General features: G+C 41.8%; 1 protein-coding gene across 1 annotated transcript in view; it reads right to left on the bottom strand.

The window, feature by feature from the left end:
* The window catches only part of Aldh-III (Aldehyde dehydrogenase type III), an 88,412-nt gene extending 76,331 nt beyond the window's left edge, over nt 1–12,081 (bottom strand). Inside the window, exon 1 of the mRNA XM_074097832.1 lies at nt 11,976–12,081. Coding sequence (XP_073953933.1) covers nt 11,976–11,988 — 13 coding nt within the window. The 5' untranslated portion in view covers nt 11,989–12,081. The remainder of the gene's footprint in view (nt 1–11,975) is intronic.
* Nucleotides 12,082–14,879: the final 2,798 nt, after the last annotated feature.

The following is a 14,879-nucleotide window of genomic DNA, read 5'->3' as shown; positions in this document are numbered from 1 at the left end:
AAAATATGTATACACGGCCTTAATGCTAAGTGCATAAAGTCGTGTATACATATTTTTGTAACTTTGGCCGTGTCGATATCTTTGCCCTTGACTGTACTACGTATAATAATATAACAACTAATCTAAACATAATATGTTCATTGTGAATAAAGAAAAAACATTTTATTTCACGGAAATACTAATTTCTGGCAAGTACAACAGCTAGCAAAAGTGATTCTACATTTTTTATCACATGTATCACATATACTTTAAAAAGCGTTCACAGCGCCACCTTTTACTACTGCTCCGCATTAACTTGTACAACCCATAAGTAACTTAAAGAACAAACAAGTTCAAACGAATAGCGTTTCCAGGTATCTTCGCAAGATGGCGCCTTGCACCTAGTGCCTATCAATACATTTTAAAAACATAAAAATTAGTCAACTTAAAAGCGTTTAGAGCGCCATCTGTCCCCAGTTTTCTACAACAGGTGCTAGAAGTCCTAAACAACGCAAGAAACGAACAAGTTTAACCGAACAACATTATCATATATAGTCTTCGCTAGATGGCGCTATCAAACATTATGGATAAGCGCCAAACTTTACGAAGCGTTTCGAAGTGGTATAAACATTGTTTTGTTGCTTTAATAATTGGTTTTCAATTTTTAAACCGCTACCTATTAATTGTTCTCCGCAGTTACTAGTGCATCTCCTAAGCGACGTGAAATACTTACAACCGAGCGAATATCGTTTTATAGTACTGGGAACTACTTAGAATATATAGAAGGGGTGCGCCACTGCCGGCTGGCAGAAATGAGAAACTCAGGGTATAGGTTTGTTGGAACTTTACTGACAATATGAAAAGTTTATGGATTAGTGGGTTAACAGATATAGTATAGCTTAGCTAGTCACTAGGTTTAACACTGTATAGTAACAAGACGATGCCGTTTGCGGTGTGAGCGTCGTGTGTATGCGCGGGCGCGGAAGTGTCTCGCGCAGCTTCGCTACGGCGGCTTGGAAACGACTGGGCGCGGTCGGCACGGCGCGAAATAGAGCGGGGCGCGGGAGGTGAAGAGGGGCCGCGTATCATACGACGCACTACGCTGACACCACACTCACACTAGCAAGTAATCTTGCTGGTCGGCGCGCACGAGAGGCCCGCTCGGGCAAGACGCGACTAGGTACTGTAGGTACTTGGATACGGTTTGCTATATACTCCCCCTCTAGTTCAGGTATACGCCCCCGTTCCTGGACTAGCTGCACAGTATCCTTCTTCGGTCGTCCGCGCTTCTTGACGGGGTTAACCGGTTTAGGCGGAGTATCATCGTTACCAATGAACCGAGTCAAATCTTGAACATGGTACTTCCCTATAATCTCCTGAGGCAGCTCCATACGCGCAATGTTGTATGTCGTAGGGCTCACCTTCTTGGCGATGACGTACGGGCCATCGCGTCTCGGCATGAACTTTGAAGTGAGTGCCTTTGAACCTTTGCTCAACAGGTGCGATTTTAATAGTACCTTATCACCCACCTGAAAATCAACTGGACGACGCGACTGGTCGGCGTATTCTTTACCCTTATCCTGCTGCTTCTCGACTCGCTCTCTGACTGCCGATAAAGAGTTGAGGAATCGTCTTAAATAGGGTGTAATTTGTGGGACAAAGTTATTTTTGTCAAGTATGGCACGTTGGTCATGTGTTGCTTCCGAAGGTGACCGCATCTCCCTTCCGAATGTCAAATAAGCCGGCGTCGTACCTGTTGTACGGCACACGGCACTATTCAGAGCAAATCTTATCACTGGCAAGTTCTTGGGCCAGGTCTTATGGTCTCCTTCAACCAATCGTGCTAACTGTACCTTAAGGTCGCGGTTTTTTCTTTCTGCGGGGTTAGCTTCTGGATGGTACAATGGAACTAAGTTCTGTTTTACCCCCAGGACTGACATGCATTGACGCATGACTGCCGAAATGAACTGAACTCCATTATCAGAAATAACTCGGCGAGGTAACCCAAACCGCATAAAAAATTCCTCGATGAGGACACGTGCGCAGGCTTCAGCTGTAGCATCCTTAAGAGCATACAGCTCTACCCATCTCGTGGCCGTGTCTTCAACGAGCAATATCCACCGTTCACCTTCCTCTCCTTCCGGAAGTGGGCCGAATAAATCTACGGCCAACACCTCGTTACGTTGATTCATGACGGGCGTCTGGAGGAGACCTGGAGGTTTGTTATTTGTAGCTTTATATCTTTGGCAGTGAATGCAGGCTTTTACGTAGTCTGCTATTTTCCTACGCATTCCTGTAAAGAAATACAGCTGTGATACCTTCCGGTAAGTATTGTCAATTCCAGGATGCCCTGCTACTGCAGAGTCATGACATTGCTTCAAGATGTCTTCCTGTTGACCAGCTGGGACTACAAGTTGTGGTGATTCACTGTCCGAGTCAGGGTTATACCGGTACAACACTCCTTGATCCATCATATATCCTCGCTCCGTCCATCGCTGGACTGCGACTTCATCGGTGGCTTCGAGCTCCTTGACAATTTTCTCCAGTTCGGGATCTGCCAGCTGTTCCTGCCGCAACAGATCCGGTTTCTTCGCAGGTACGTCTATTATTACAGAGCAAATGCCGCATTGATCGCGGGTTTCTCCCGTGCAGATCGGCCTACTTAATGTATCGGCCACAACATTTGCCTTACCTGGAGTATATTGAAATTGTATATCAAATGACTGGAGTTTGAGTGCCCATCGCACTAACCGACCGGTTGGTGATTTTAAAGTCAACAGCCAGCGGAGTGGTTGGTGGTCACTTCCTATAATGACGGGTTGCCCGTCGAGGTAGGACCTGAAACGTTCAACTGCCCATACCACCGCCAGAGCTTCACGCTCGGTGGTAGAGTAGTTCCGTTCCGCTGAGGTAAGGAGTCGACTCGCGTACTCAATTGGTCTTTCCTGCTTTTCCTCCCCCTGAAGTAATACTGCCCCTAAAGCGTAATTACTAGCATCCGTTCGTAAAATAAAGGGCCGACTAAAATCAGCTTGGATCAAAATGGGGGCCGAAGTCAACAACCGCTTAAGTTCGTTGAAAGCTTGTGATTGAGCTGAGCCCCAAGTCCAAGTTTGGTCCTTTCGTGTCAAACGTGTTAATGGTTCAGCCACTTGGGAAAAGTTAGGAATGAATTTCCTAAACCACGAGCACGTTTGAAGGAAAGTTCTCATATGCTTGAGATTGGCCGGTTCCTTCATTTCGAGTACAGCACTGACTTTATCATGGTCGATGGAGACGCCTTCCTGCGTGATTATGTGCCCAAGGTATTTTACTTTCTCCCTTGCGAAAACACATTTCTCTCTGTTAACATGGAGGTTGTATTCAGTCAGGCGCTCGAAAACTGCCTCGAGGTCTTTGAGATGCTGTTGAAACCCATCTGAGATTATTAGAAGGTCATCTAAGTAGGCCAATACGGTAACATCCTTTAAAGATGCGCAGGAGCGGAGGCGATCTATGAGCCGCTGGAATGTGGCCGGTGCGTTTTTGAGGCCAAAAGGCATGCGCTTGAAGCGATATATGCCGAGAGGAGATATAAAGGCTGTCTTATCTCTGTCTTCTTCTCGAACGCTAACCTGCCAGTATCCCGATCGAAGATCAAGCGTGCTCATGAAGCAGTTCCTTTTTGTTGATTGCAGCAGCTCATCAATCAGCGGCATGGGGTACGTGTCCGACCTGGTAATAGCGTTTAGGCGTCTGTAATCTACGCAGAACCTGACGCCGCCACGAGCTTTTGGTACCATCAACGCCGGCGCGCACCATGCGGACTCGCACTCTTCAATTATATCTTCTTGCAGCATTTTGTCGATTTCTTTTCTCATCACCTCTTTTTTCGCAGGATTCAGACGGTATGGAGGCACTGCTATAGGTGGGTGCTCACCCGTGTCTATACGGTGCTCAGCGAAAGGCGTAGGAGCTCCCCCTGGACGAAAAATGTGCACGTGCCTGACGAGGATCTGGGCGAGTTCGTCTCGTTCTGCTGACTCCAGTTGAGAACCCTCGTCGTCCCGAAGAACGTCTGTGGAGGCACAAGCGGTGCCACGCGAAGTTGGTTCGAAAAATAGCGTATGTTGAACGCGATGATTATCGTCGAAATACCATACTTCTTTGGAGAAATTAATAACGACACCCATAGCCCTAAGAAAATCTATACCGAGTAACGTTTCGTTGTTGTCGGACTCGGGAAAATTAAAAATGGTATTTTTATGATAATTTGTTCCAACCGCACCTGTAACGTGGTAGTGAGAACGTTCATCTCACGTACGTGGCCATCGGCAAGTTTAATTTCCCTCGTCGAAGGCGTGAGCGGGTGGCCTTTACGTAGAAGGAGAGCATATAGCGTGTGACCGGCAATACAGTGTTTCGCGGCAGTATCAATTAAAGCTGTACCATTTACTCCCAAAATCTCGATTTTGAAAATGGGACGTAAGTCGCGACGCTTGACGGGCCTATCGCCGACGCTACATGCCAACAAGTTGTCATCGTCCTTAATACGTACATAATTATCATCATCACAACATAATAAATTAACATCAGCCGAATTTTGTGAAAAATCTGACGTATTACATTTTCTTTGAGGGCAGGTCGTTATAACATCATCGATTTTATGATCTAGAAATATTTTACCATTAGATGTAAAATCGGACTTAATACACTTTTGTGAAAAAACATAATTTTGGGTGTCAACATTTTGTGAAAAATCGGACTTATCACACTTCACCTGCGGGCGGGTCATCGTAGGGTCATTAAAATTGCGGACACGAAATGTATAACAATTACATGCAAAATTAGACTTGTTGCACCTTTGCATTACATCGTTACAACAAGTACAACACGGAACGTTATGTGATAAGTCTGACTTACTGCACTTTGCCTGGGGACTCATGTGCGAAAGTGTTATGTCATTGGTTTTGTGACACTGAAATTGTTCACCATTAAATACAAAATCAGACTTGTCCTTTAAAATAGCATCATTATCAATACAAGAACACGTGCCCTTTGTTTGTGAAAAAATTGACATATTACCCTTTTCCTGTGGACGGGTATGAGTTACGTCATCGACTTTGTGAATACAAAAATTCTTAGAATTACGTACAAAATCGGACTTTCGACATTTCGGTATAGCGCCGTTACAAGAAGTAGACGTTACTTTTTTATCATTATAAGCACATGTATAATTGTTGTACATCGCATCTATACTTTTCGTACAATTTTGGTACTTATCTAAACAATTTGGATGAGAATTGTGATCATGACTGTACTCGTATGTATCATTAAAATTTGTGGACAAATTGTCTGATAGACAGGACTTATTTTCATAAGAATTACCAGTTGGGATTCTATGATTATAGTCATTATTCACGGCACTAAGTGAACGATTTTGAAATTTACGATCGCGCACGGGTAACTCGACACTATAGAACTTTTCCGGCACGAACTTATTTACGGCACTTTCATTCGCGTTATTAGAGTTATTATGGTTGAAAGACTCACCTCTGTCCTCCAACTTACGACATTGATCTCGTAGGTGACCGTACCGCTTGCAGTAGGTACAGTAGGGTCGCGAGGCTCGCGCGGGACCGGAGGCCGAGGTCGTCGGCGGAGCCCGAGGGGGCGCGTTCACGCCGGGCGTGCCGCGGGCTGCGGCGGCGCGGGCGCGTGAGGGGCCGCGGCGGTGCGGGGGGGCAGCGCGGTAGCGACCGCGGGCTGCGCGCGCACCGGTGGCGCGCCTCGCGCGTGCCCGCCGGCGGCAGCGGAGGGGGCCGGGGCGGCGCGGAAAATACTCGCGCCGGCGGCCGGAGATGGCCTCGCTGTTGATACTCGTCGCTCCTCTTCGCCTATGGAGTCTTCAATGTTTCTAGCATGATGTAATAACTCGGCGAATGTAGTGAATTCCTCTCTGCGGAGTCGTTTCCTTATTCGCACGTTTAATAGGCCGTAAATCATGTCTAATTGCACTTTTTCTTTTAAATCATTCTTAGGTAGTCTTGACAACAGGGCGCGCGCTTTGGCAACGAACACATCGGTATTCTCGTGCTGTTGTTCGGTTGCGAATAAGTCGCGGTAAATCCTATGGGGCGGCCGTCGGTCGCCGTAGGCGCTTCGTAGGTTATTAACGACCTCGTCCCATGTAGTTACTTGATTTTTAATGCCCTGCCACCAGGTGGCCGCATCGTGCGTCAGCAACATCGACAAACCTTTTATTGCATTATTATCAGTCACGTTAGCGCACTCTTTGTAGCTTTCTATTGCATCGATAAATCCTTCGATGGACTCGGTAGGTGTGCCGCTAAACACAGCCTTACAACGCGCAAAGTTTCCATGTTTGGTGAGCACCGGCGCGGGAGTAGAGGTACTCGCGCGGTGACCGAGGACGCTGTCTAGGATTTCCTTTATAGCGTTGGTTTGCGTTCTTTGTACGCCTTCTAGGAGCATGGAAACGTTCTGCTGTGAGAATGTTGCGTCAGCATTGCGGGTGGTGGCGAAGGGGTGGGGAATGCCTGTTGCATCATCTCCGTCATCATCGCCGTCATGCTGGTACTCCTGGTGTTCGTGCTGAGGTGGCGCAGAGGAATGGGAAATGCCTGATGCATCGTCTCTGTTGCCATGCGAAATTAATCGTTGCTGTGCAGGCATCCGTGGCGCGGGAGGCACGTTTTCTCGTTCCTCCTCGTCGCTGTGGACGTCTTCCATTTGCACCGGGTTTGCTTGACTTCTAGTACGCGTCATTATCACTGTGCGGATAGTTTGTACCTATGTGCATTACGATTACGAACACACAATTTTAGGTTAGGTAGACGCGGAGTCGTTCGTACGGATTTCGACACTCACGAAAATCACTCACTCGCGAATCGTTTGTTTTACCACTAATCCACACACTGTTGGGACGCCAGATATAGTACTGGGAACTACTTAGAAGGGATGCGCATGAGAAACTCAGGGTGTAGGTTTGTTGGAACTTTACTGACAATATGAAAAGTTTATGGATTAGTGGGTTAACAGATGTAGTATAGCTTAGCTAGTCACTAGGTTTAACACTATATAGTAACAAGACGATGCCGTCTGCGGTGTGAGCGTCGTGTGTATGCGCGGGCGCGGAAGTGTCTCGCGCAGCTTCGCTACGGCGGCTTGGAAACGACTGGGTGCGGTCGGCGCGGCGCGAAATAGAGCGGGGCGCGGGAGGTGAAGAGGGGCCGCGTATCATACGACGCACTACGCTGACACCACACTCACACTAGCAAGTAATCTTGCTGGTCGGCGCGCACGAGAGGCCCGCTCGGGCAAGACGCGACTAGGTACTGTAGGTACTTGGATACGGTTTGCTATACTATTTAATTACATATGTTTATCCGTTGTTAAGCCTATCCACAATACAAACTTACTTTGGGACTATACTTGCTCGTAGTCAGTATAGTAGTCCACCGCTAAGAAGTCAATCCTGACACCTGTCATCCTGGTACTAAATACGTCAATGTTTTTGTTTTTTGATGTATTCAGTATGGGAGTGACACGTGTCAGGATTGACTTATTAACGGCGGACTACTATAGGGACGCTGTTTTGCAATACTGAGTCAAACTCACTGTCATTGTGCGATACAATGTCAACTGTTAATAGTACATTGTGGCTTAAGGGCGGTAAATAAGGTATTTCGAACGAGAGTCTATTAGAAGCCCGAAGTCGAAGACTGAGGGCTTTAATGAGTCGATGTTCGTAATTCTAGTACCGCCCATGCGACATACAATGTTTTTCATCACATTTGCGAGTAAAATTGTATATTCGTAAAAGAAAAACTAATATTTTTTAAAAAATTGCCGATACCGCTGATTGCGCTCTTGGCTCTTTTTTGTTATAATTTTTTTTTCACGCTTTTTAGTGTAAATAATCTAAGATACAATATTTTAATGTCAACTGCTCGACACCTTTTACTAAAGATTACTTTTTCTGATGCAGAGACGTTCATTATTGAGGAGTCCTGGTGCTTCACCACCCGTTCCGTTTTACCATATGCATTACTGCGAGCATAAATTGCTTAGCAACTGTGTTAAAGTAATTTAAATTCAACCCGTGAAGTACTTTTTATTGAATAGTAGCTCTGTTGGTCAAATGTGGTCTTCATCATCAGTTCCACTTCACCAAATTATGATTTTCAAGAGCAAATGCACGAGTTACTGCTACTTATTTCCAAATTACCATAGGTGTCCCTACAATATTTGAAGAGTTCCCTCGATGTCCTTAAGATCCGATCACCAGATCCTGATTTGGTGCTTATGGGACCTAATTAATAATAAATAATAAATGACGGAGTTCTGAGGTAACAAACATAAAAAAAAACAACCGAATAGATAACCTCTTTTTTTGAAGTTGGTTAAAAATAAACGATGTCAATGCTACCTGACCTTGTTAGGAAATATAAACAATAGTATTCTCTCATAATTATCCGACGAAAACTTAACTAAGGTATGTCAAATGCTAACCTCTACCCTTAGTGTAAGTTTTCGGTTACAAAATACATCTCGATCGCGTTCGCGTTAAAATCTCAATTTATATGGAAACACGAACAGCGCCTCTAGCGGAACGTTTGCGATGTTTGTGTTTCCATACAAATTGAGATTTTAACGCGAACACGATCGAGACGTATTTTGTAACCGAAAACTTACACTAAGGGCACTCTAAACACAAATAGTTAGGTAGTTAATAAACTTGCTCACTGATTTCAACCTTTTGGCGATGTCATAAAACCTAGTTATATCATCATACGAATACGTAAGTAATACGAAGATATTTGTTTTGTATGTTAAGCCAGTTTGAGTTTGTGTGTAATTCATTGTCAATGTCATGATGGACTGGAAGTACATGGTCATTGGATAGTTGTAAAGCGCACAGGTTTTTTAAACGCCTTGACCACCATCCGGTTCCGATATGTTTGTACGAGTTTCAACTCTATGGAAATTATACAGTGAGCTTAATAAGCGACATTTACGGCTAAAAAGTCATATATTTATTTACCATCCCATTTTGGAACAAGGTTAACTGCTAAAAAATCAGTTGTTCTGTTTGTGTGTGTGTGTGTTGCGTTGTTTTCTGTATCGTAAAATATTTGTGGTGTAATAAATAAAGAGTCATAGTATTGTATAGTTATTGCAGAGATAGTGGTGCAAAATAGTACATTGCTAACCAAGGGTGGAAAGTGACCCATTTAACACGAGATATTTCTGGCGCTCGAACAAAGTGAGAGCGCCAATAGTTCGAGGAAATGGGTAATTTCACCCGAGTTAGACACTACTTTTCATTTCGACTGTGAGGAAAGTAAAATACTACAAAAAAATGAGAATAATAATAAATTGAATTTACTTATATCCAACCTCCAACGGTACCTTTTCGATTGGCCACTTGCCACGACCAACTATAAAAAAAAATGGAGTGGTCACGACCAAGGAGCTTATATACCTACAAATCTGGAGGTTGAACGCCGAACGAAGAAGTTTGACCTATATTAGTTAATTATATATTCCATCTCTTTCTTTCACATTTCACGAAAGACTTCTATCTCTTTCTTAACCTAACCAAAGAAAGAGATGGAATATGTTCGTGACGTAATAAAGATCAAATTTCTTGTTTCAAACGGATGTTCGGCGTTCAACCTCCAGTGTTGTATATAAGCTCCTTGGTCACGACGTGCATCTAGATTCTAGATGGCCATGCCGAAATGTGAAAAAAAAGTGTCATTGACGCAACTCAATTATCTTCGACTCCGTGGCTAACCGAAATTTTTTAAAAAAATACTTTCCACCCTAGAGATGAAAACGCAATTTTCCACCCGGCACCCATGAAAATTAAACTTTCCGAACAGGAGAGATGAAAAGGATTTTGTATACAAGTATGTATTGCATAAGTGTATTATACCATACACTACTAAATCCTATGTTCTCATTAATAGGGGGAAAAGAAAAAAAAATCAAAACTACGTTCGAACAAAATAATCTTCCTACGAGCAGTCGGATAAAAATGGCGACATTGACAGTGGAAGAATGTGAAGACGACTGTGGAGTACACACGTTAGTATTTCTTATTATCTTTTATCGCATACGATAATGAATCAAGGAGCGAGCGTACAGATTTTTATGGGTTCTTTAAGTGCATGCGATTATCCTGGAGTTGCGTGTGAGCGGCCAAAGGCGACAGTAAATTACTTACCATCAGACGGGGTATTTGTTTGTTAGATATAAATAATACTTCCTGAATGTAAATGCTTTTCTTAATGCTAAAAATGCCAAAACCGCCATAGGTGTGCCTATAAAATTTGAGGTTTGCCCTCGATTTCCCTAGGATCCCATCATCAGATCTTGACTTGGTGACAATGAGACCACCTCAGAAGAATACCCTTTCGATTAAAAAAAGAATTTTGAAAATCGGTCCACAATGAGGGCTATCGTTTTTTGTCTCACTAGATGGCGCACTGTTGCGTGAGGTTTTTAAGTATGACTTTCAAAGTTTGTTTTTACGAGATTAAAATCATATTTAATACACCTTAAAACCGTACCATAAAAAATATCGAGCATGCCACAGTGTTGCATAGTCCCCGTTTTGTTCGGAAAAAAGGGAGGACAAAGGTTTCCGAAAGACAAAACTGTCTCAAAACACAGACATTCATTGCCCCGGAACGCATATTTGCCATAATTAATTTCAGATATTGCAAAATATTCACAAAATTATTCTTATTATAAATAAACCCGCGTAGCTCACCCAAAAACTATGAGATTTGACATTTCGTAGACCTCACGCAACACTAGCGCCTCTAGTGGCGAATTCATACGCGATAGCCCTCATTGACGGTGAACATACCTACATAAAAAATACAAACATTGAAATATAGAACCTCCTTCTTTTTTTGAAGTCTGTTAAAAAACACTTGATTTCATTGGCTTGTTTGTACAGCCTTAACGCACATGATAAGCATGACGCAGATTTAGATCTGCACAACACAAAGTAGTAACTGAAATAATAAAGAATTCTCAATATAATATACTATACAATCTAAAATATTCTTTATTGCATGGTAATTATAATTTTATGATGTTGTTAACCTCAGAATTGTTTAGCGAATTTATATTAATTAAAAAGGACATCGTGACATTGACTGTGAATGTCAAATTAACGCGAAAATAACAAAAAATTACAGATGTATGAAATAAATTACCTGTCTCTGACAACAATATTTTGATATGCTCTACTTGTTTTCAGAAAAAAGCATTGCGGAGTTTATTTTTCTAGCTGTGAAAAAATATAATAGGTATTTATTTATATTTACAAAATATTTGTTGTTAATTAAAGCATGGTGTAATAATGTACAGTTTACTCAAGCACTCTCATTGAATCTTCAAAATATATTTACATTCCTAATAGTTTTTCGTTATTTTATTATAAAATAACTAGCTTTTGCCCTCGGCTTCGCCCGCGTGGAATTCGGTTATCGCGCGCTGTTCCCTCGGGAACTGTGCATTTTTTCGGGATCAAAAGTAGCCTATGTCACGGGTCTGTCTCGGGTCCATAAACTATCTCTATGCCAAAAAACACGTCATCCGCCTCTTCGATTCGACGTGAAAGACGGACAAACATACACACAAACAAGCTAACTTTCGCATTTATAATATTAGTAGGTACCTATGGATAAAAATAGGTAGTTTTTCGGTATTGAAAATATACAATCGCAACAGCTGGGATAGGATGCGAAAGTTTGTAGATATCATTATCACAGTCATTACAGCTTGTTATGGCCTAATGGCCTAATACTTTCACTGTCAGTGAGGCTGCCGGCGCCAAAAAAATGCTCCAGTTTTGAACTGTCTAAGCAAATGACTTCAATGAGATGACACGATATTCAGATAGGTATTATTGGTGCGACAGCGGAAATACATAATGCTCGAATTTTAGGAAACAAATGATGTTTGTAAATTACCTCCGCTCATCATACAATCCTGATCGATGGTTATAACTGTGTCACAATTGTCGCGGCCATAGTTTATTGTTACTGTTTCGGGGCGGTCCGCGCCGTGCAGCGACGCCGGCGGGCTCATGTTAACTGGCTGGCGGTTTAAGGTTAGCCTGCTGGAACGTTTGGTAGGAATTGAAGCAAGTTAGAGACCACTAACTACCTTAGGATCTATCTTAGGATTTAGCGAAGATGGTTCAATGTTTTTTTTGCCTTGTGTTAAAACCAATCTTATCTGACATACTGAGGGTTGGAACATAGTCGACCAAGTACGCGCTTTGCCGTATTGTATGATAGTTCATTTATTAGGGTTCCGGAGCCAAAATGGCAAAAACGGAACCCTTATAGTTTCGCACTGTCTGTCTGTCTGTCCGTCCACGGCTTTGCTCAAGGACTATTAATGCTAGAAAGCTGTAATTTTGCACGGATTATGTAAACTATGCCGACAAAATAGTTCAATAAAAAATAGTTTTTTTTAGGGTACCTCCCATAGACGTAAAGTGGGGGTGATTTTTTTTTCTTATTCAACCCTATAGTGTGGGGTATCATTGAATATGTCTTTTAAAACCATCAGGGGTTTGCTAAAACGATTTTACGATTCAGTGATTTGTTTGCGAAATATTCAACTTTAAAGTGCAAATTTTCATTAAAATCGAGCGTCCCCCCCTCTTAAATCTAAACCGGTGGGTGGAAACGGACTGGAGGAATAAGAAACGCATTAATTCATTCACAGAAATGATTTTTTTTCTCGCAATCGAAGTGAAAAATAGACTTTTCATCTAGAGACTAAAAGTCAATATAAACCCTCGGATAAATAGACACCCTAGCTAAAGCTCGGGTGGCTAACCACCTCGGGTATATATTGGCTTATATTAGTCCCTCGAAAAAAAATACTATATCATCGCGGTCCGGTCGTCCATCGTCGAATTGACGGCAACTAAGACAATTAAAGCGCGGGATACATTTTTTATTAAACTACGTCTCAGTAATACAATACGATTTACCGTTTACTTAAGGTTCGCACAAAATAGGTCGGCGGTCCGGATCCGGACCACGTTCCGCCATTTGGTGACCCCTGGTATAGTATGTACTATATGTTATATGCAGTTGACGTCAAGGAATAAATAAAAATATTTGTAATAGATGAACTTTCGACAAGAGACAAAAAAACGGATTGAATCTTCGTTTTCTGTATCCTGTAGATTATACGATTGAATTGTGACCTTATTTTATGAACTTCAGGAAGGTGGGAGCGTAAATTCCCTAAACAGTAGGTAACCTCTGGGTAAAATCCCTAAAAAAAATTTGTTGTTGTTGTTTGTGTATTATTAATTATTTTATTAAGTTGGCATTAATAAGGTAGTTGGTCTCGTCGCCATCATCAACAGAACAAGGAGGTTGCCAACGTGGGTAAGCTCAAATTTGTATCGTGTGCAGACTGAAAAATGAAAATAAACGCATAAAGTTCGCGATCTCAAGTAAAAAAAGTTTTAGTTCTTTTTTATTTATTTCTATTAATTATTGTATATATTTTATTTGTTTGTTTATATAAATAAATTTTCCCATTGGCAATAAAAAAAAAGTTAAGTAAATATTTCACGATGACAACTTCTTATATTAGTACATATAAGTACCTACGTGACACCAGAATTTTGGAATGACGCAATTGCAAACTTATTTACATTATGAAGATAATGAAACGAATTGAGACTTTCGAGTGAGGGTCGTCAGCTTTAAAAATCACCTTCATCATTGTCGAAAATAAATTATTGAAAATACGACGAAACGGGTCCGCCGTTTTGTCACCAAATTAGTTTTGAATATTATTGATTATAAATATGTATTTTAGTCTGTAAGGTACCTACCTATTTATTGTATGGACCAAGTTGCCCGAAATAAATTAATTTTATTTCGTCTTGGCAGGGGCACTACCGTGCCTCTAGATCCTGGCACGCTTATACTTTAGTCACCTACAATAATTTCTGTAGTTACTCGTTAAAAGTTCATTATATTTTATGAGCTGTACCTAGCTATTAGGACCAATTGTCGCATAATACACTTGTGTGTCATAAAGTGTTATATTATATGGGCCATATAGTAAATCCTCCATTATGCGTTCAAAACCCATAGATTAGGACATTGGATTCTATTATGAACACGGCTGTATCGTAATGAAATTTCATACATCATTACAGCACCGGGGCGCACGGCGCGCCGCGCCGCGTGCACAAGCACCAGCACGTCGTCGCGCGCGCAGCGGGCACAGCTCGTGGGGCAGACATACCATACCAGGTCATTCTCAATGGTTCTTGAACACATGATAGAGGATTTAGGGGCTACTGAACCCTATTTTGTTTATGCTATCCAACACTTGCCCAAAACTTCATGACACTTCACTTGGAATGACTTAATGACCACTTGGTCGCCGAAATTTTGAACACATGTTTGGGTCAAATAGACGCATTGTTCATAATGTAACCATGGAAAATTTGTAATAGTACTACTACTAAGAGTTTTAAGGTTGAGAAAAAAGCTTCGCTTTTCAGGCATTGGAATATTTTAAATCTAAATTGATACGTACTGCCATTGAAACAGGTAAATAAAAATGACGCTTTTATCTTAACCTTGTTCAATTAAAACTAGCCTAGTTTATTTTTATTGTTATGCACGTAACTGATAAAATCAGATGAACTATATAAATTATGATTGATTATATTGAACCACCATTATAGTATTTTCTAGTAATTATTTATTCAACTTATAGTTGACATAAATTGCGAGACATCTGTACAAAAATAAACCCCTCTCCACAAGGAATCTCTTCCAGCCAACCCTTGAACGACTGCGAGGAGTATTCACTGATCATTTAGT

This window comes from Choristoneura fumiferana, chromosome 14 (genome assembly GCF_025370935.1).
Source record: "Choristoneura fumiferana chromosome 14, NRCan_CFum_1, whole genome shotgun sequence".
Classification (NCBI taxonomy): Eukaryota; Metazoa; Arthropoda; class Insecta; order Lepidoptera; family Tortricidae; genus Choristoneura; species Choristoneura fumiferana.
This window is presented reverse-complemented; position numbering and strand designations above follow the sequence as displayed.